This window comes from Jaculus jaculus, chromosome 2 (assembly GCF_020740685.1).
Source record: "Jaculus jaculus isolate mJacJac1 chromosome 2, mJacJac1.mat.Y.cur, whole genome shotgun sequence".
In the NCBI taxonomy this organism is placed as follows: domain Eukaryota; kingdom Metazoa; phylum Chordata; class Mammalia; order Rodentia; family Dipodidae; genus Jaculus; species Jaculus jaculus.
Window position 1 is genome coordinate 68,052,185 of NC_059103.1, and position 22,145 is coordinate 68,074,329.

Below are 22,145 nucleotides of genomic sequence, written 5' to 3' on the forward strand. Positions count from 1 at the left end.
ATGAATAAGTTTCTATAAGATCATATAGAGAAAGTTTTATTTTAAAAGTGACCATCTTGGACTTTAGTAAAGGAAACTGACTGGAAAAGTAAATTGTTAAAGGAACTCAAGTGTTTCTGTAAGAACTTGGACTTGAAAGGTCACAAGTCTTGTGTTATGAAAACTCAGCTGGAGGAAATTCAAAACAAAAGTGAGTAGCATTTCCTTCTTTTCCCATGTGGGGATGAAAGAAATCTATTCTAGTCCAACCTCTGCATTCATGTGAAATAAGAATACCCTTCAACTTAATGTACACATTTATACTATGAAGGTTCCTTGCAGAGTTTCTGGAATTTCAAAGTCGTCACAGGCATGGTTACTGAAAAAGGCTGGCAGTGACCAATGAACATCGCAGAATAAACTGTTTAGACTGAGAATATTATATGCCTGGAATATTTGTCTGAGAGGACAGTTTATTTATTGAATAGACAGGACCTTGCTAAGTAGACAGGGTGGCACTTAGACATCTTCACAGGTTAGCTGAAGTCATGCTGAAAGGGAAGCATACTAGTGTGATGTGAGGGAACAGGAGGGATGCAGTCTTGCCTTTGTGCACTTGTTCCAGGATAAAGGGACTTTCATAGTGGAAGACAAAGTGACTAGAAACAAATTGGCCGTCTGTTCATAGAACATGTAACTCTGGAACTAATTTGTTCTTTTTGCTTTGTGAAGCTGGACAGGAAGACCTTTTGTTTTTCATTGTCTGTACTATTTATTTGTATCTAGTAAGACATAAGTGTAACTCAGGCTGTTTGCCTGTACAATACTTTGTAATGTTGAATTCTGAATTACTGACTGAAAGATTTGCTTTCAGATTTGCCAGCATTTTAATATATTATTTTATAAATAGTTTCTGGGTAGGAATTGAATGGTGTGTTTTCTTCTTCCTTTTTTTTTTTAAGGTATGATAGTTAAAATAAAAGCAACAAATTTCAATGTGGGTTAGTGAACTTGTTTTACTTTATAGAGAAAAGAGTTTAACATGATATTTTAAAACGTTTTTCTAAAGATGAATATAATTTCAAATGTTATATTTACTTGTATTTTGTTTTTGGTATAGTCAACTATTCAGGCTGTTTTCAAAGTTCCTAATATTTTCACAAATCAAAATAAATTTGTTCTGCAAAGGCTGGTGTTGTGTACTACTTTCATTCTGCCTCTTAGTAGCACTTTACACGCAGAGTATGTTTGTATAAAAATGCCTGCATGCCAAACTGTGTATTAAAAATGTACATAGTCCTGAATCTTATTTAAAACTCCTAAATCAAGTTTAAGATTTTTGCAGGATTTGCTTCAAAATGAGGAGTACTAATACCATACTTAATTTCACTAAACTTTTACTGGCCTTTGAATTATTTATACTCTTACTTTAGTATTTTAGTCTAACTTAAAAGACTGATTTCATAAGTATCTAATTAAGCAGAAGAACACTGTCTTAAACATTTCTCAAAACAGTTCGTCTTTATTTTGAATTAATCAGGGCAGGATACATGAAGCAGATGCACTGTGTGCTGCCCTTTGACTACTGTTGTGCAACCCCTGCTGCGTCAAACACTGCAAATGATTACCTTTGCGAGCTGGATTATTCAAATATGTTTAGATTTTTATGTACTTTTTAATTACATGACTAAGTATAAAGCTAAAACTCAGTTGAGTTTTCAACCAGAAAAGATAATCTTAAAACATTTTAAGAGTAGCCACTGAATTATCAGGAAGCAAATACTAAAAGAAACCACATTACTACTTTTAACTGTCCATGTTCTTACAGAGCTATGCTCGTCCCCATTCCTGGTCTCTTAACAAATTGCGCTTGATTTTTCCAGTGATTGTCTTTGGGAGTTCTTCAACAAATTCCACCTAATTGAAGGAAAATAGACTGTGAGACACCCCAATTATCAGTGTGAAAGAAGAAACTCAGGATGAATTTTAGGTCTGCAGATTGTGCTAAGCCACACTTGTTCAGTTTGTAGGCACCAGAAACTGGTCTGTTCAGACAGTTAGGAGAGTATAGCTCTACCACACTGATTTTTAGTGCAAATTCACTTATATCCTGTGTCAAAATAAAAAAATACTCCTACTGCTCCTGGAAGATGGAGGCTGACCCTAAATTCAATGTAGAGGTCTTGGCATTGAGATTAGGGAAAAAAAAAAAAATGTGGGCTGGAGAGACTTTTACTTGCCTGCAAAGCCAAAGGATCCAGGTTCAATTTTTTCAGGCTTTGCAAGCAAGCACCTTTAGCTACTGAGCCGTCTCCCCAGGCTGGCATTTGAGATTTTAAGAGCTAGGACCTGGAGCATTTGTGGGAAAGTAGGAATAACTTGCAATATGAATACAGTCACCAGGCATACTGTCCTTATAATGCCCAATCTCAACTAATACAAATATAGTCTATCGCCATTACCACCCTGAACATGCCCGATCTTGATGACTGTAATACAAAGATGGTTTACAGGCATACCACCCTAAATGTGCTGATCTCGTCTGTAATACAAGTACACTGCCATCTGTATACACAATTGCTCTTTGCTCCCCTTTGAAGGTTTCAGGAAAAGCCAGTCTTGGCTACTTCCTGAACCTTAAGGGAGGCTGCTTGAAACAAAGTTGTGCACTTTAGATTTATAGACCAAGATAACCCAATAGAAAGGTCAAGTGTCATTGTACTCAGTGATTCTTAACCACCACCCCACCTAGTATGAAACGAAGCTTAAGTCCTTAAAACCTTCGTTGTTAATATCATAGAGTTGATCTAAAAAGTTCTAGTTTATCAAGCATTTGCAATGCTCTAATATAAAACACTTTATAGCCAAATTCTCAGGATAAAGTCAAAAACCATGTGCCACCAAATAATGAGCCCTGTAAAGTCAAAAGCTAATATAAACAATAGGTTAGACTTTTACTAACACAAATTTAACTTGACTTGCCTTTCTTGGGTATTTGTAAGGTGCTGTTGATTTTTTCACATGATCCTGAAGCTCAAGCGTTAACTTCTCCAGGTTGGAGGATTTGAAGGGCGCAGATAGGACAACAAAAGCTTTTACCACCTGCAGCAGAAATGTCGGAATCAAGATGCATCAAAGGTTTGAAACCACTGCAGAACACAGGCATAGCTCAATAACACCTTGAGTGATGACTGCAAATGTCAGGTGGCTGCTGGACAGGTTCAGGTACAATTACAAAGTGAGGTTTTGAGAGCTATTTCCAGAGAATTGGGTTGGGCATGTGAGGATGTTGAGATCTCTCTCTCTCATCTATCTACCATCTATCTTTCTCCTTTTCTTCCTTTCTCCTTTTTTTTTTTTTTTAAGTTTAGAAGCTATATTTTTATTATAGAGTTTAAGAGAAGGAAAGAAAGCAGAACACCTGTAGATCAGGATAGGGTGTCTGGAAATGGAAAAGCCAACCGGGTGACTCTGATTGGGTCTTTTATAGAATTTACTGGAGAGGCTGAGCTGATCAGTCCAGTTCTCATGCAGCGTCCAGGAGCTTTATAATCTTACTCATGTCTTCCTATCAGATTTCTAGAGAGCAAGAACTCCTTTAGACAGAAGAGATAAGAAAAACCAGGTACTCTGCCCCATGCTCAGGCACCTAATCATCTTACATCCTCCTGTCAGGTTTTAAGGGAAAAAAACCCGAACACTTCAAATTCCTATCTAACTATCATGTATATCATTTGTGTGGATACATATATTTACTGTTCAGTTATGTTATATGAGTCCCACAAAAAGTATTTCTTAAGTACCAAAACGTATTAACAGAAGTCACTACAAAACTAGATTTTTTTTTAGCTTTAGGAGAAAAAATAACATGGAGATGGTGGAAGAAAGTGTTGAGGATGCTCAACTGAGTTCTGTTTCTGTGGAATGTGAACTTAACATTTCACTTCGACTGAACCTTAATCCATATGCCCACTTGTGCCATGACACCTGTACTTTGTTGTGGAGGGACAAATGGAAGCTCTAGAGGGTATGGTTTGAAGGGGACTTGAGAGGAAGAATCATGTATCAGGAAGGACTGATCTATCTTTGTTGCCTCCTATTTATATCTTCTCTTTGGAATACTGTTTAAAGCAATTAGATAATCATGACACTAAGTTTAAATGGGGGCTGGAGAAATGGCTTAGCAGTTAAGCGCTTGCCTGTGAAGCCTAAGGACCCCAGTTCAAGGCTCGCTTCTCCACATCCCACGTTAGCCAGATGCACAAGGGGGCGCACACATCTGGAGTTCATTTGCAGTGGTTGGAGGCCCTGGCACGCCTGTTCTCTTTCTCCCTCTCTCTCTATCTGCCTCTCTCTCTCTGTCACTCTCAAATAAATAAATAAAAATGAACAAAAGAATTAAAAGAGTTTAAATGGTTATTCATTCATTCATTCTCATTTATGTTTTAGTTCTGCTGTTCACCTGACGCCAGTTATATTGAGACAATGAAACTATGGTAGTAAGAAAAACATATTTTGGAGATTGGAATAGATTGTGATGAGTACAGAGACAAGAGGATTCCATCCATCCATGTCCCTGCAGATGGTCACTGGGGCATGAGAGGGAGGCACAGAAAGATGTGGGAGTGTGCTGATAGACACACTATTTTGATATATTCCACTTGTTGACTCTTCAGGAATCTTCTATGAGAAAACGAAATTTCTCTTTTTCATGCCACAGAGCTGCTGCTTAGAACAAGCCTTCTTAATGAGCTCATAGGATTTATTTGGGAATCTGACCATGCTTTCCTGCCTACATTTTTGTCTGTAAGAACATGTATTCTAAGCACTATGACAATTGTACACATAGAGAAATCTGGCTCTTGTTCATGCTACTCCTACTTTCAAATCATAGTCCTCTTAGTATCTTAAGGAGTATACCATCATATCTTGACCCCATGCTTAGCGTGAGGGGCATGCATATGATGCAGTTCTGGCCAGTCAGCCCATGCCACTCCCTGGACCCCACTCACTAGAAATGTGGTTTCAGATGCACAAAGAAAATCATGGGAGTTACTTGAAACAGTTGAAAAGAACTTTCTCCTTCCTTGTAAGGAGTTAAGCTGTGTGAGTCTGGAGCTTGCTTGTCAGGTTAAAGGAACTAGCATAAAGAATAGCAGAACCAGACATAGAAAGAGTCTTGCTAACTCCATATGAACACTTGAATGCAGCTTTAACAGAATGCTCCTCCCTTATGCAAGCCCCCAAATTGAGCTAAGTTTGGGTCACTTGCCACTAAAAGAATCCCAGTCCTCTTTGAGACAGCTCATTTGTAAAGTCAATTGCCCAGCATATATGTGAGTGCCTCATAAAAACAGAATTCCCTTGACTGTATTGTGAGCAAATGAACAGAACTTGGAAGTGCTGCTTGAGTTCTGACATTCACTCTACCTCTCCTCGAGTGGAGTCAGGACTGCTCACAACAGCAGACTCAACCACGGCAGGGTGCTCTATCAGCGCGCTCTCCACTTCGAATGGCCCAATACGGTACCTGCAGAGGACAAGAAGACTTCCTCTACCACACTCCTCTAGAAGGAGATGCCCCACTCTGAGAAGCTCTTGCTAAGAGCAGCAAATGTACAAACCCAGAAGATATAATGACATCATCAGCTCTGCCAACAAACCAGAAATACCCATCACTGTCCATCACTCCTCTGTCCCCAGTGACATAAAAATTTCCTCTCATGGTAGCAGCTGTTTTTTCTGGATTGTCCTACAAATCAAAGGTGACATTCAGTCATTCATTATTCCAGACAGAATACAGACAATGGTGTGGCACCCATGAAGACATTAACACTTGACACATTGTACTTCTTTAAGAAATCAGGGTTTTATAAAGGGCAGTTCCTAGCATAATATACGAAAGGTCTAAAAAAAATTACCCTTTAGCATATCCTCCTGCTAATCTCCTCACCAAACCTGTCAGCTTTTCCTTCCCGAGTTTCTTGTACATGGAGTTCAGTCTTTATAGACCTCTCAGGAGATGGATGATCATCCCATTTTATGATTGATCAAACACCTGGATTTGACATTTGCCCAAGGTTATACAAGAAGACATGCTAGATGTGAAATTTGGAACCCATTTCTGTATTAAAGTGTGACTAGTACTTCTTTCGTGTTCATACCACATATTCAGAGAAGAAACAGAAGGGTCGTGTAGATTTCATTCTGATGGCAATTTCCCCTTCTTCTCCAGGTGGTAGGGCATTGCCATCTTCATCTACAATCTAGAATGGAAGAAACAGCATATTTTTTACAGTTTTCTTTGCATAAAATGAAACAGTTCATGAATCATTATGAAGAGCAGAAAAGAAACATTCAGATGTTCTTTTGACTCACCTGTACATCATAGGGTAAAACACCTTTCCCCATGGAGCCTGGTTTAATTTCCTGTCCTTTTTGATTGGCACAAATTATTCCCTAGTAATAGGACATGTTTAAATAAGAATGGGCAGTAAATATATAAACATACATTCATTTATATGTATGTATGTCATGACAATGAACTTAAGATTCAGTTTTGACTGATTTTTCTAGTATATACAATCATCTCCTAAAATGTATTACTTTAGAGCAATTGCTCTCTAACTTGAGTGTGCCTCAGAATCACCTGGAACATTGTTAAAACATAGATGGCTGGGCCTCATCCCCAAGTTTTTGAAAGAGAAAGTGTCAGGTAGCATCTGAGAATTTGCATTTCTACCAAGTTTGTATATGATATCTGTGCTGCTGTTTTGAGGGCCATATTTTAATGTTCCTATTGCTTACACTTTGGAGACAGGGTCTTTGGGGTGTCACTGTGTAGCTGAAGTTAACCTTGAACCCATTATATAGCCCAGCCTAGCCTTGAGCTTGTAATCCTCCTGCCTCCATTGCCTTTGTGTTATCATTAAAGGCCCATACCACCACACCTGGTTAAGGACTACCTGGCTGAAACCCATGCCTTTTAATTAAATTCCATGATGTGCACCTTGGAATAAACCACCCCTCAGAGTCTCTGTGTGTGTAGGGGTCCTTCCTAGTGCATTAGAACGATAAGCATCTCAGGTGTGAACCTTGCTAATTCTAAACACTGCTGAGCTATTTCTCCTATATATGGATGAGGCAGGAAGACTAGAATAATCATAATTACCCTTCAGCCAAACCTAAGTGGGTAATTTACAAGTTTTGACAACTATAAGCAAAACAATGTATTCTGGAAACGCCATGACATTTAGAGCATGACTAGGGCACTTTGGGGACTGAGTGGACAATCCTGAGGTTGAAAGATCCCTATGTATAGCCAGCTCTCTATCTGTTGATTCTGTACCCTTGGATACAATTGAGGATTGAAAATATTCTATAAAAAATTGTGTCTATATCAAACATGCATAGGTTTATTATTTCCTAAATAAGGCATCACAACAGCTGTCATCTGACAGCTATAAGTAATCAAGCAATGATGTAAGTATAGGGGGAGGACCTATTTAAGTTCTGTACAACTACTATGTGTGTCATTTTATATAAGGGACTTAAGCAGGCAAGGATTTGGTATCCTCTGCAGTCTTCGAACAAAGCTTTCATGACTACAGAGGGATCAGTCTTATGAAACTAAGCTTTGTCCTTAAAATATACCACTTTAATCTTTGCCCTTAAAAATTTACCACTTCAGTCTGACCGTAGCCCTCGTACAACTCCAGCCCAGTTTGGGCCTTCCACTGTTCCAGCACCTCTGGGTTGAGAGGTTCACCTCCGGTCAAGCAGTGCCTCAGCTTCTTGAATTTATATCTGGAGAGACAAAGTTGCTCATGTTCTCTTTGAGGAGATCTTAGTGGCTCTCACCATAAGATAATTAAATTTTCAAGTAATAAAGGTCTAGGAAAGATAGGTCTTATGGAGGTGCATTTTCTAAATGTTACCATGTCATTAATTATATTGCCATTCATTGTTCTGGTCATGTGAGGGACATGTGTGATGAAAACAAAGACTTCTGGGGCTGGAGAGATGGCTTAGCGGTTAAGCGCTTGCCTGTGAAGCCTAAGGACCCCAGTTCGAGGCTTGATTCCCCAGGACCCACGTTAGCCAGATGCACAAGGGGGCGCATGCATCTGGAGTTCGTTTGCAGTGGCTGGAAGCCCTGGCACGCCCATTCTCTCTCCCCCCCCCCTCTGTGTCACTCTCAAATAAATAAATAAATAAAAACAAAGACTTCTGTTTTAAAAGGAGTCGACATCATAGCAGGTGAAGGAGAACTTAGAGAACAAAGAAAGTAAAGAAAACTGCTAAGGATGACATGAAGGACTTATGGGAAAAAGATATCATATTGATTGGGCAGTGGCTTTAGGAGTGGCAAGGTCTTAGGAATACTCTTGGAATGGAATACTCATGATCCCTAATTTACAGATGAGGAAATTGAGGCTCAGAGAATTTGTTGAAGACCTTGCTGAAGACTGCTCAGCAGCAAAAGGAGAGTTGGATGCTCCATACTGTTCACTTACCTGGTATCAGGGAGAACTCTCCAAGCATATCACTTGTACTAAATTCCTGCCACAATCCGAGGGGTGGCTCATAATCTTTCTTATGAATGAAGCTGATTGAGGCTCAGTGAGGTCATCTTGAATGTCCAAGGTCACATGACTGGTAAATAGCAAAACTCTGCCTGTTTGACTTTGAAGCTTGAGCTCTTAGTCATGTCCTTATTGGATTCCAACAAGAATCCCTGGAATATCCTGACTCTCATACAATGAGCTCACAAATGGGTAGGAGGCTAAGTGGGTAGGACATGCATCATATGTATTCAAGTAACCTCTAAATAGTGTTTAGATTATGCTTGAAATATGTGAACATCTAAGATGTTCACACTTTGAGGGCCATGAAGCTAACACTGACTAGGAAAAGAGGAGATTCATATCTGCTTCATTTTATCACTCAGAGCACCTTTACTCCTCCGGCACATTCAGATCTCAGTGAGAACAAAATGGACAAGCACTTATGACTCCAGTGGTGTCTTTCTGCCTTTTCTTCTCATTTGATTTAGTTACCAAAGTACGCATTGCGGTGTGACTAACAGGTAGGTGATTTAGCTAAATTGTATATCAACTAGGTTATAAACTTCATTAATATCCCTTCAAGGCTGTAAAATATGCATTATGAGTTTGTGTGTGTGTGTGTGTGTGTGTGTGTGTGTGTGTGTGTGTGTGAGAGAGAGAGAGAGAGAGAGAGAGAGAGAGAGAGAGAGAATTGACACATGCATACCACTATGCAGGTGTGGAGGTCAGCCATTGGTCCTTGTCTTCCACCTTGTTTGAGGCAGTTTCATGTTCTCTGCTCCATTCACAAGGCTAGCTGACTCATGAGATTTTGGTAGATTCACTTTTCTCTATCCCCTCTCTCACCATAGGCAAGATGCCAGCTACACTGCATTCTGGAGATGGGAACTCAGTTACATTTGTACAGCAGGTGTTTTATCCACAGAGCCATCTCCCCTACCCTGAATGTGCTTTTTGTTTGTGTTGTATTGAAGAAGTCAATTCAAAAGGACAGTTTTCTTAAAGAGTGGTGTTAATGGATGCATTTGAGTGGGCGTTCTGGGATCATAGACTTTTGCAGAAAATGTTCAATTCCCCCTAGAGGATATTCCAGTGGTTCTTAAATTGGAAAATGATTTTGTCCCCATAAGACATTAGGCACTATCTGGGTCTATTGATTGTCACAAATGAGGGGAAAGGGAAGGAGAATGCTGCTTGCATTGGATTGGGTGCCACCCAGCACCCTGCAGCACATCAGACAGCCCCCCCCAATACAGATTTATTTGGCCCAAAATGCCATTATTGGTGAGACTCAGAATGATATTCTATTTCATAGAGAAGCTCTGTTGTGCTAGATGACAGTTCTATTTGTGGTTCGAATGGAGATTTTGGCCCAATACCTCCTAAGGTCTTTTTGCACAAGCATCCGGAATACGGTGGGGGCACTGCACAGGGTTGTGATGGGGTAGTTGGTAAGCACCTGGACGATGGAGAAAGACAGACACATCAGAAATGGTCAGTTAAAGAGCATGACTAGAGCTGGTATTTGCAACCTCTTCCTTCCATTAGAATTAGCACATCACATGGTCACTTCTAAGAGTAAGTCAACAAATATTTGCCAGTTGTCACTAATGACTATATATATGTTAACAATTTCCAACTACTAGGAAAAATGTGTATATGTTCCAGAAACAGGCATATACCATCAAACTCAGTGGGTGAATTATTAAATTTGAGAACAAGTCAAAGTACAAACTGTTTATTCTACCTCAGAGCTGCATGGCATCCTCCTTGGTGGATTCTTACTAACTCTTACCCATAGATCCTAGTAGCTATGACCCTGGATGCAACAGACTTCCTGGGACCTTTTAGTGCTATCCTATGCAGGGCAACTGTCCTTTTGAGTAGATTGAATCATTTCAGAAACGAGCATTTTTCAGGGGCATAAAATTTCAATTCCTTAAGTCAAATAATGCCCTAGATATCTTTAGATCTAGAAAAATACTTCTTTTTAAGGAATCCTCTTTTTGGAGAAAAAAGTTCTACTGAGTTAATTTATTCAGTTTGTATTAAATGCAAGCATTTTGGATGAGGCTTTCCAGATGTATGTAGGATACCTGGGTATTCACAGATCAAGAATTATGTTTTTTTAATTTTTTTGTTCATTTATTTATTTATTTATTTATTTGAGAGAGAGAGAGAGAGAGAGAGAGAGAGAGAGAGAGAGAGAGATTGAGAACAGGCGCACCAGGGCTTCCAGCCACTGCAAACGAACTCCAGATGTGTGCACCCCCTCGTGCATCTGGCTAACGTGGATCCTGGGGAACCAAGCCTTGGACTGGGGTCCTTAGGCTTCACAGGCAAGCACTTAACCACTAAGCCATCTCTCCAGCCCAGGTTTTAATTCATAAACAAGCCTTCCTACTCTATGAACTTGCTCCCTGGATTTCAATTTTTTTTTTTTACTAAGTGTAATGATTACATCTGATAACACAGTTATAGATAGTAGGGTCATGTCTGTACACTTTTGCCTGGACTGACCTTGAACTCTCAAGGATCCTCCTACCTTAGCTTCCTAAGTGCTGGGATTATATAGGCATGAGCTACAATGTATGGCTTTGTAAAATAAAAAATCATTGTTATACACATGGAAGATTTGAATGTGCAAAGTTAACAGGTTAAAAAAAATTTTTTTTTATTTATTTGAGAGAGAAAGAGGCAAAGAGAAAGAGAGAGAGAGAGAGAGAAAGAGAGAAAGGGTATGCCAGGGCTTCCAGCTTCTGCAAATGAACTCCACATGGATGTGCCATCTTGTGCATGTGGCTTACGTGAGCCCTGGGGAATCGAACCTGAGTCCTTTGACTTTGCAGGCAAGTGCCTTAACTGCTAAGCCATCTCTTCAGCTTGTTAACAGGTATTTTTCAGCGAACTCTGTAAGCCTGATACAAACTAGTTCCTATGCCATCCTAGGCTTGTCTTAAGACCCTCAAGCCATCTTGTCAGTCAAGTTAGAAAATTACACAGTGAGCATAGCTTATAAAAGCTGTAGTGAATATTTAATGAAATATATTTCATCAAAGAAATGGATTTTTCATGGCTGAAAAACAGTTGGCTGTAATCACATTTTTATAAATGTAGAGTTATCAGATATAATGATCTAGCTATCTCTGATGGAGAAAGTACATGCCTGGTTATAGGAGGGTACTGGAGTCTGTGAATTATAATGAAAAACATAGGTTAGAGGAGAATGGGAGATGACCTCTCTGACAATTTCCAGAGCTCAGGAAACTCTGTGTTCTGAGAAATCATTTCATTATGACTTTATGGGAGATGGATGTAAGTGAGTTGGGGGGGGGACACAATTCTAAACATTTTTGTAAGTGGAGGTCAAGACTTACATCTAGGAAAGTGTCCATGTTGAACTTAGGCATCTGATGTACAAAAACACAGGAACCTTGAAGCCAGGTAGAAAACACACTCCCGATGGCAGCTTTGATCCAGCCCGTATCTGACATGTTCCACATGATATCTGAGGATGTCAAGTCCAGCCAATACCTAAATAATACAGAGAAGCAACCAAACAGAGCAAAAAATAAGTAAATAAGAATTAGACAGAGGAAAAACAAAACAAAACAGGAAAGCAAGAAAACTATCATCTTTGAGGAATGGCTTTGCTCTGCAACCTTACAAGCTACTGACATCACAGAGTAGAGTGGGAGGCTAGGTAGACAGGATTTTATGAGATCATACATTGATATGACAAATATGTTATGTGCTCTCTGCACTGTTATGATGGAGCCCAAGACAGACCTCTGCTCTTATTTTAGGGAAACAAAATGGAAACGAATACATAATAATAATGTGAATTAAGAATATAAATAAATACAAACTTTTCAAGTAGTGATAAGTACCAAGAGGAAAATAAGACAGCAATCTGACAGTGTTAGGTTGCCTTTTTCTTCCAAAGACACTTCTGGGTAGATCAATTTACCTGACAATGTGGAAAGCCAAACATGCTGTGGGGTTGAATCAAGGTCCATTTCTAAATTTTTGCTTGATCAGTTAGGTAGATGGTACTATTTACTGAGCTAGGGGATAGGGTAGGGACATGAGGAGTCCTGGTTTATGGACATTATATAACAGATACTAAATAACCAAATAGAGGCATCAGTTTAGCAATTGAATGGAGAGTTCATCAAAACAGACCAAAAAGCATGTGTGGTGGCTTGCAGTGGTAATCTCAGCACTCAGGAGGCCGAGACAGGATTATCATAATTTTGAGGCCAGCCTAGCATCCATATGGAGTTTCAGACAAGCCTGAGCTACCATGTGAGACCCTGTCTTGAACAAAACAAGAACAAAAAGTTTTCCTCCCTACCTTCCACAAAGGGCATACCCAATGCCAAGGCTGCTTTGTGAGTGCTGAGCCATCTTAGGGGAGCCTGTGGTCCCACTGGTGAAATAAATGGCCATTGGTTCTTGGCTTCCTGTCTCCACACAGCTGTGCTCGTCAGAGGCGGACCTGCAAAGCATGGACCCCAAGATGGTGGCTGAAGATATCACTTCATTTAACTTTCTCCCAATCCCACTGCTCTCTGTTACATTTTCCTTCTTATTCTCATAGGATAGTTAATCAAACTGAACCTAATCCAAAGCTTCCCTGAGAGAAATTCCTCAGTTAAGGGGACTTTCAAGATTAGAGCTAAGATTTAACAGTGAAATGCTTAAAAACAATTTTTTAAAAAAATATATGAAGCTGGGCATGGTGATGCATGCCTTCAGAATCCAAGCACTTGGGAGGCTGGGAGAGGAAAATCACTGTGAGTTTAAGGTCAGTCTGTGCTAGATTGAGACTGCTTCAAAATATATATGTATGTATGTATGTATGTATGTATGTATGTATGTATGTATATGTGTGTGTGTGTGTGTGTGTGTGTGTGTGTGTGTGTATAGGCATGTGCATATCATGGCACACTTGTAGAGGTCTGAGGACAATCTGGGGTGTTTGTCTTCTCTCTCCAGCCTGCTTAAGGCAGGGTCTCCCTTGCTGTTTTGTTTTTGCCACTTTGGTATATGTGAGCCAGTCTAGCTAGTCTGTGAGCTTCCAGATGCAACTAGTTCCACCTCCCACTGCTGTAAGTGCATTGGGATCACAGATGGATGCACCACCTTGCTTCCTGCTTTTATATGGGTGCTGGAGAATTAAACTAGGACCAGTAGCCTTGTAAACAAGTGCTTTTGATTGCTGAGCCACCTTCTGAGACCCTCAAATTCTCCCTACAGACTAAATACACAAGATAGCTTTCAATATTAATAACAAAAGACTATGCATTTAAATGCCTTTTAGAGCATGAATTTTTAAAAATATTTTTATTTATAAATAAAGGCATTTTATTTATTTTTTTACTTATGAGAGAGAGAGAGAGAGAGAGAGAAACAGAGAAAAAGAGAGAAAATGAGTGATCCAGGGCCTCTTTCTGCTGCAAACGAACTCCAGAAATACATGGCCTTCTCCCTTTCCATCTATCCTGTTTCAGTTTGTGACTTGTGCATGTGCAAAATGTATATTGTCTGCTTGTCTGGAGCTCCCCTAATCATGTTGGGCTCATGCTGAGAATGGCATGATGGAGGATGGCTGAACCAGGGTCCATAGAACCACTAAATTAACCAACACTACATTCATCCTGCCTCTGTTATTATTCATGAGACAAGTAGTGAAACAGATTTGCCAATCCTTACTCCAGAGGAGAAAACCAGTCCAAGGATACAAATGATTGACCTGATAATTCATATCGGAACCACCAGTAATGGGAAGATGGAACACCTTGTAGTTTGGGTTGGGCTAGTCAGAGAAGCCTCACTTACGATCAAACATTTGAGCTAAAATCTGTCAAGAAGGAGAAACTCCAACAAAGACTAAAGAAGAACATTTCAGGCAGAAGGAAAGCAGGTGTGAAGGCCCTGAGCTAGCGCATGTCTGAGGAATGAAAGGGAATATGGTGACAGATGTGGTCCAGGAGTTGGGCAAGGGTTAATAGTCCATATGACACAGTCATCATGGAGCACAGGAGGAAACTAAGAAGTAGGAGCAGAGCTACACTTCTTCATTTTAGCTGTAAATCATTTTAAGTAATCCTTATTGGAGTAAGGAGCCCAGATCAGATCAGAGTCTTGCCTAGTCTTTGGACAAATAGATTCAGAAATGTGCTATGGCTAGTGTCCCAGATAATTTGGTAAGAATACTCACTGAAATAACTCCTGGAAGCTGAGCCATCCATCCCGGCTACGTGGAGATACCAGAAGTTTGTTGTTCAGACTGGGACACTCTGACACAATGGATTCCACTGCTGGGGCCACTTCCTCACTGGCCACCATGCATTTGGCCTTGGATGCTTGGAGCCTATAAAGGATGTCTTTTGCTGTCAGCTGTGTTGTTCCTGGCATGAATATAAGCCCTGGGAAGAACAGAAGTCCTTGAGCTGAACAGAGCTACTGACCATTAATTATGACTCTATGGGTTGTAGAAAACCTGGATTTGGTGTTTTGATAGAATCTTCTGGATCTGGATTTTAGCCACTTCTACCTTGGCAGCAAGGGGCTTTTTTTCAGGGACCTTATTACTGAAGGTCATTAGAGCTCTGGCTTTGGAGTCTGAGACACCCTGGGTCTAGTTCTGGCCTTACAACCCACTAGCCTTGCGACTTCGATCCCTCTGTGCCTTCCCCTCTTTGTATGTAATGTGGGGGTAATGGCAGTGTCTGGTACAGAGGAAGTATAATTATGGGCTGCTATTACTGAGTAACACCTTTTTGATTTTTTTATTAATTCTTATACATGTATATAATGTATTTTGGTCCTAGTCCCCTTCCATTACCTTCTGTTGACTCCCCACCCCCGCAAGGGTTGCATAGCTAATAAGTGGTAAAGGTACATTTCCAAGACTTCAGAGACCTGTGCTGTTGAATTCCCTGGGGTTGAATAGGAAGTCATGGGATTGAATCCTAGAAAGGAGACTCTGTTTTACTATATAATAAATACTTTAGATGCTATCCTCTCAAGAAAATAAACAGACATGAGAAGATGAAGAAGTGTTCACTCAATATAAAATATAAGATAATTTCTCTCACAAACCACTTGCTCTTAATGACTCACAGATAACTCATTACTTTGGTGAATTTGTGATGTGAATATATTCAATGGATAGATCTCTGCCTTAGGAGTTGGGAGGAAATTTCTTCTTATGGATTTTAGATAGCAACTATTTTCTAGATAGCAAATATCTTTGGATTTATTGCATATACTTTACAGGAAAATCAAACTATTTTGCCAGGTGGTATAGTATAATTAAATCTCAAAAATCACATGAAAGATTTAATAATTTTGAATTAGGAACAGTGGCTTCAGCTGTTTTCCTTTATTATATAGCTATTTTGAGCATTATCTTGTATGGCTGTTATTCACATATATTTCATAACTTGAATAAGATATAGAGTAATATTAAATACATATTTTATGACAATTAAACCACCATTAATATTTTCTAACACATAACTGAATTCACTTTTGCAATTTTTTATGGTTAATGCAAAAATTTTCATAAATTACTACTTTTATTTATTTTATTGGCAGCAAGAACACTTAAAATTTTATAAATTCTTACTATTATATGGATGATATTATTATATTATCTTTGTTATAAATTATTCTAGAGGTGATATACCACCAAGGTGAGGTGCCAGGGTTTCAGTCAGCAATCAACTCTTCAACTAAAATAACATCTTAATTATGTTACAGTTTAATTATTTCTATTTAAGTTGTTTCCATGCTTGTATGGCTATTAATAACATTGCAAAAGTCTGTCATTTGGTATTCTTATTTACTTTAAGTGACTTATGAAGACTTATGTGTGGTTTAGAGCAGAAATCAACCTTTCCTAGTAAAGAACCTCTGAATAGTTTAGACTTTGTGGGCCATCTCTTGATCTCAGCACACTTACCTCCGTAGAATGAACAGACTCACAGATACATAATGAATGAGTGTGGCTGTGTCCCACCAAAATGATATTTACCAAAACAGGTGGCCAGCTAGCAGGCCACCGTTCACTGATCCCTGCCTGGAAGGAGATGTTTTTACCTGGAGCACACTCTATTACTACTTTGGGGAAAAGTGTGTAATTAGAGACATTAATTCTTTTGACTGCAAAGATGGGGTGGTTTTACAACTGGGATCTGTAGTCCTTCATGTTCTTACAAATCCTAGCATTCTAAAATTGTTTCTCTCCCTTTTCTGTTTTCATGTCAGAGAATCCAGATGTCTTTAGTGAAGACAACTGGATCATAGCGATGCGTATGTCACAATTTAACACTGCAAAGAGGCACTGATATCCATATTGACTTTTTGTATACGTCCTAATTGGGTAGCTTGCTAGCTGTGTGGCTTTCAGCAAATGTCTTAACATCCCTGTGCCTTGGCTTCCTCTCCTGCAAAAATGGTTATCAAAGTAATACCAGTATCTTAAGGTAGTTATTATTCTATCACAATAGCTCTTGATTTCAACTTTTCTGTTTTCTGTACAGACAGCTTTAGTTAAAGCTAATATTTCAAAGGAAATTCTCAAGTTTCCCCTTCCATCTCTTTGTGTTTCTTCATGACTTACAAATGTTTCATGCTTAGCACTGACCTGTTCGCATGCAGGCTATGTTGAGGAGCCACCACTCTGGGATGCGTGGCAGAATCACAGCCACTCGGTCTCCTCTCTGTAGACCACAGGGCTTGGTGAGTACATTGGCGGCCTTTCGGGACAAGGACCCCAGTTCTTGGAAGCTCCATTTCACCTCACCTCCTTTGCCATTCACCCACCACAGGGCAGGATTGGCTGGTCTGTTCCCAGACTGGTCAGGCCACATAGGAAAAATAAAATAATGATGTTATGGTTTGGAAGTATCACCCAAAGGACCTGTAGCTCTATTGGGAGATGGGAGGACCTTTCCAGGGTGGAACCTAACGAAAGGAAGTAAGTTCTTGCTGCCTTGTGGTGAACAGGCACTGTCTGCATGCTGTACTGTGTTACCACAGGCCCAAAGCAACAAGACCAAGCCACCATGTATGGAAGCCTCTGAAGCCATTAGCCAAAGGTGACCTTTTCTCCCTTTGAGTTGTTTATCATAGTGATGGAAACCTGACTAACCCAGAGACTTGTATGGCTGGTTACTCCTTATCGCCACCTGCTCCTGGGCATTCTTGTAACAGCATCCCAACTCACCTGTAAGGGAGCTTCTAGCCCCTTCCTTTTTCCCTCCCTCCCTTCCTTCCTTCCTTCCTTCCTTCCTTCCTTCCTTCCTTCCTTCCTTCCTTCCTTCCTTCCTTCCTTCCTTCCTTCCTTCTCTCTCTCTCTCTCTTCCTTCCTTTCTTTCTTCTCTCTCTCACACATACACACACATTATTTCCTTCTATTTTTTTTTTCAAGGTAGGGTTTCACTCTAGCCCAGGCTGACCTGGAATTTACTATGTAATCTCAGGTGGCCTCCAACTCATGGTGATCCTCTTACCTCTGCCTCCTGAGTGCTGGGATTAAAGGAGTGTGCCACCACACCTGACTTTCCCTTCTTCTTCTTCTTTTTTTTTTTTTTAATGAAACAACTCCTTTTTTTTTTTTTTTTTTCCCAAGTAGGGTCTCATTCTATTCCAGGCTGATCTGGAACTCATTCTGTAGTCCCAGGCTGGCCTCAAAACTCAGAGTGATCTTCCTACCTTGGCTTTCTGAGTGCTGGGATTAAAGACATGCACCACTATGCCTAGCTTGCTCCTCTTCCTTTGAATTATCCTTGGTGCCACAACCTACTTTCTCTCAACAGGGGTTAGGCATGTGACCAAGGTTGAGCTAATCTTGTCTTTTCTTCCTGGAATTTGAGTTTTTTTGAGAGGAACTAAAATATAGAAACTGATATTGATGGCTTGTAGGGAGAGGAGAGGGATTAGGTCTTGAGGCATTAATAAGCGTTCAGATGGTAACAGTATAGATCTCTTGGGAATAATGATTCTTTAGGGCTCCATTGTATTCTCAACATTCAACCTCTTGCTTTCTTTTGTAAATTTTTTTTTGTTCATTTTTTTAATTTGAGAGTAACAGACACAGGGAGAATGGAAGAGAGAGAGGGTGGGGGGGGGGGAGAGAGAATGGGCACGCCAGGGTATCCAGCCACTGCAAATGAACTCCAGACATGTGTGCTCCCTTGTGCATCTGGCTAACATGGGTCCTGGGGAATCTAGCCTCAAACTGTGGTCCTTAGGCTTCACAGGCAAGTGCTTAACCACTAAGCCATCTCTCCAGCCCCTCTTTCTTTCTTTAGTTCACACTGAGATGGCTCAGCTGTTAAACGTGCTTGCTTGCAAAGTCTGATTGGTGGAGCTTCTATTCCTCAATACCCCCACACAAAGTGGCACATGCATATGGAGTTTGTTTGCAATGGCAAGAGGCCCTGGTGAGTCCATTCTCTCATTTTTTTCTCTCCCTCTCTCTCTTTCTGTCTTTTATTTTGCAAATACAAAAAGATTATGGTGATTGAGATATAGGGTTTTGTTAGAGAAATTATTATATAAAAATGTGTATATATCTTATACTTAGACAAAGAAGGAAGGAGGGGAGAGAGAGAGAGGGAATATGACTGGAACAAAACCTACCTGTGCATGGGCTCTTGGTACTTCATTGTCTCCAGTGAGCTGTCTAGGTTCCTGTCCTCACTGAGACAGACTCTGTAGTCTACAATTCAGTGGTGTAAGCTCTCCTATGTTCATCTAATACTTGTTCTTTCCTGCTTAATTAAATTCCGTTTCTCTCAAATACTCTTAATGGTTAACTAAGTTCAGTTAGGATTCTGACATCTCTTTGTACCTAAAGGCTGAGGCATGGTTTTCACTGGTCACAAGAATAGGGTGAAGATGAGCACTAGTGAGATTAGTGCCTGGAGGTAACTTGTCACCTATGATTCTATGAAACCACCTGTCTTGATAAACCTCTTTGTTTTATGTGCAATCCAGAAAAAAAAAAAAAAGTACTGCTTATTCTTCTCCTGTCTGGACTACTTAGACCTTGCCTGCTTGGTGAGTACTTGAAAGCTTAGTTTATGTCTAATTCACCCATGAGCTTTCCCCCCTTTTCTTTTTCTGTGCTGACTTCTCCATGTTCCTTCAGCATTAGACAAATATTCCAGGTATCTACATCATTCAGAACAATACTATATTACAGATGGGGCCCTGAGCTGTGGATTCAGTCCTGGAAGATCAGTAACTCCATTCCTGTTCTTTTGGAATCATAACCTTGGATAAGTAACTGGAATTTCCTGAAGTTAAGTTCCTTCTCTGAAACCTCCCCAGGGTAGTTATAAGATTCAACAAAACAATGTAAGCTAGTGTTTCTCAAGATTTAGTTATCTGAGTATCAATATTCCGGCCAGATCTGCTCACACCTGCACCATTATACTCTGCTTTGTAACTGTTTATAAATTACCTTGGTTTGGTTCATTTAGTTATGAAAATGCCTTTTTTTAGCACCATAATTAGAAAATGAGTACTGCTTATTAAAAATAGGCTACAGAAATACATATAGTGGAAGCAAAACTATGATCTTACATTTTATCTAAAGATTCTCAACTTCTATCTGCTCTCTCTGCTCAAGTTTAGCAAAAGTAGCTACTGAAGACTTAATGACTTTCCTCTTCTAATTAATAAGGGGGATTAATTTCACAACATGTAATACTTTATATACCTGGGTCCTAACATTATCTCCTGAGTCACAAGTCCTACAGTGCATGTTGACAGGTAAAGTGTCACTGTCAGGCATGGAGCATAGTCAGTAAGCAGGGACCCTGTTCTGAGGCTAAGCTGCATGCATTTTATAAAGCCTGCTTGCTTTCTTCTTCTCCACCAGTGATTCTCACCCACTTATTATAATAACAATATTCATAAAACTAAAGCTCAAATTCATTTTTAGAAGCTCATGACCATTCCAAATGCAAAGAACTGTTGTATGGGATTGGAGAGAAAAGAAGAGAAGATGCATAGGTCTGTGAGTAAACACAGAGTGTGGTGTAAGTGGAGGCAGCATGCAAGGATGGAGGAGGCTGCAGAGAAGCTGTGTGTGGCGAGGATCTGAGTTCTCTAGAGGGAGAAGAGGGCAATCAGCAAACAATGGAAACCAAGGCAGGTGAAAGGACTGAAGTGAACTGGACAGTTGGGCCACATGGCAAGGACACGGAAGACAGTCTTAAGGGAACACCAAGTGCTAGTGGAAACTCATTGACTTATACCTTCTCCTTTTGGGCCCACTGGTCCAGCACATCCGCAGCAAAGTTAAAGTTCTCAGGCAATGGCTTGTCACAGCGATTTATGGCTTCAAGGTCGGAGGGAGTCAGGGGCGTCCAGAGCTGGTGATCTCTGTGGAAGTACTGGCCAGCTGGCTTGGTGAGCCAGATGAACCTTAAAGGCCGACAGTGGAAGACAACCCTCATGATTCCTGAAGGACTTTGTCTTCTGATGTGTGACGAATGAGGCAATGCCTGTGGGGGGGGGGGCATAGGAGGAAATGTCAGGTTGTGAAGTGGTCTTGTGAATGTGTGCCCTGACAAGTTGAAGAACTCTTGAGGAGAGCCCTGTCCTTCAGAACTATCACCATTAGCTACTGATGGGTATCCCAGTCACTTGAATCCCCTCTTCATAGAGTTGTCAAACTCCCATATTCTCTCTTTACTTTTTCTCCAAGGAAAATGTTCCATTGGCTGCCTGGGTTGACTTTCCAGGCCTCTATTACCTCAAACTCTGTTCTGATCACATCTTCTAACTCCTCTGCTTAAATCTTCTTTAAGAGCAACCATTCACTGTTCATGTATGTCCACTTCCACCATGAAGATGTGGCCTGCTATTTTCCTTGATTGTTCTCTTTCCCCCTCTAGTCCCCCATTACAATGAAAAACTTTCACTGAAGTCTGACTCAGACACTTTATGGCACTAATGGGAAAATTATGTAGCTTCTTGTATCTCTGTGTTATCTGTATAATGAGGTAAATATAATTATCTCCTTCCTAGGGTTATTATGAAGATTTAATAAGATAATGTATGTGAAATTCCTAGCTTGTAGAGAAAAGAAATGTTTCTGATTGTTAGCTACTACTGCTTTAGTGATTATTTTGGGAGTTTTCTAGAATACTTTAATCACATGAATCAGGAGACCTGGATCTTGAACCTAACTCTTTCAAAATTAACTTTGTGGTACTGATAAAATTGCTTACTCTTTCTGTTTTTCCTGTCTGCAATCTAAATGTTCTCCTAGTTTCAAGATCACTTCTTCCTTTGACTTGCCATTATTACTCATTTGACTGCTGTCCCCCTTGTATTATTGTCATTTTTGTATATTTGCCCTATCTGCTTTAACTTACCTAGATTTCAGAGACAGAAACTCTGCATTACATTCTTAACACTAAATGACTCACAGCTAATAATAAGTCAATTTTATGAAGCTCTTGCTCTGGCCAGCACTTTGCATTCCAGATATCATTTGGCATTCATGATAAACTTGTATGACTGGAGCTACTAATATTTCCACTTGTCAGATGAAAACACTGAGTC

General features: G+C 40.0%; 1 protein-coding gene across 1 annotated transcript; it reads right to left on the reverse strand.

Annotated features, from left to right (window-relative positions):
• Positions 1–1,809: 1,809 nt before the first annotated feature.
• On the reverse strand, positions 1,810–21,031 carry LOC101613186 (acyl-coenzyme A synthetase ACSM4, mitochondrial). The gene is made up of 13 exons (XM_004665444.2): positions 20,831–21,031; positions 17,206–17,416; positions 14,773–14,980; positions 12,904–13,047; positions 11,924–12,080; positions 9,926–10,005; positions 7,662–7,785; positions 6,358–6,438; positions 6,144–6,245; positions 5,604–5,731; positions 5,410–5,509; positions 2,962–3,081; positions 1,810–1,896 (listed from the first exon to the last, which is right to left on the reverse strand). Exons 1-13 carry the CDS (start codon positions 21,029–21,031, stop codon positions 1,810–1,812), a joined length of 1,743 nt encoding a protein of 580 aa, XP_004665501.1.
• Positions 21,032–22,145: the final 1,114 nt, after the last annotated feature.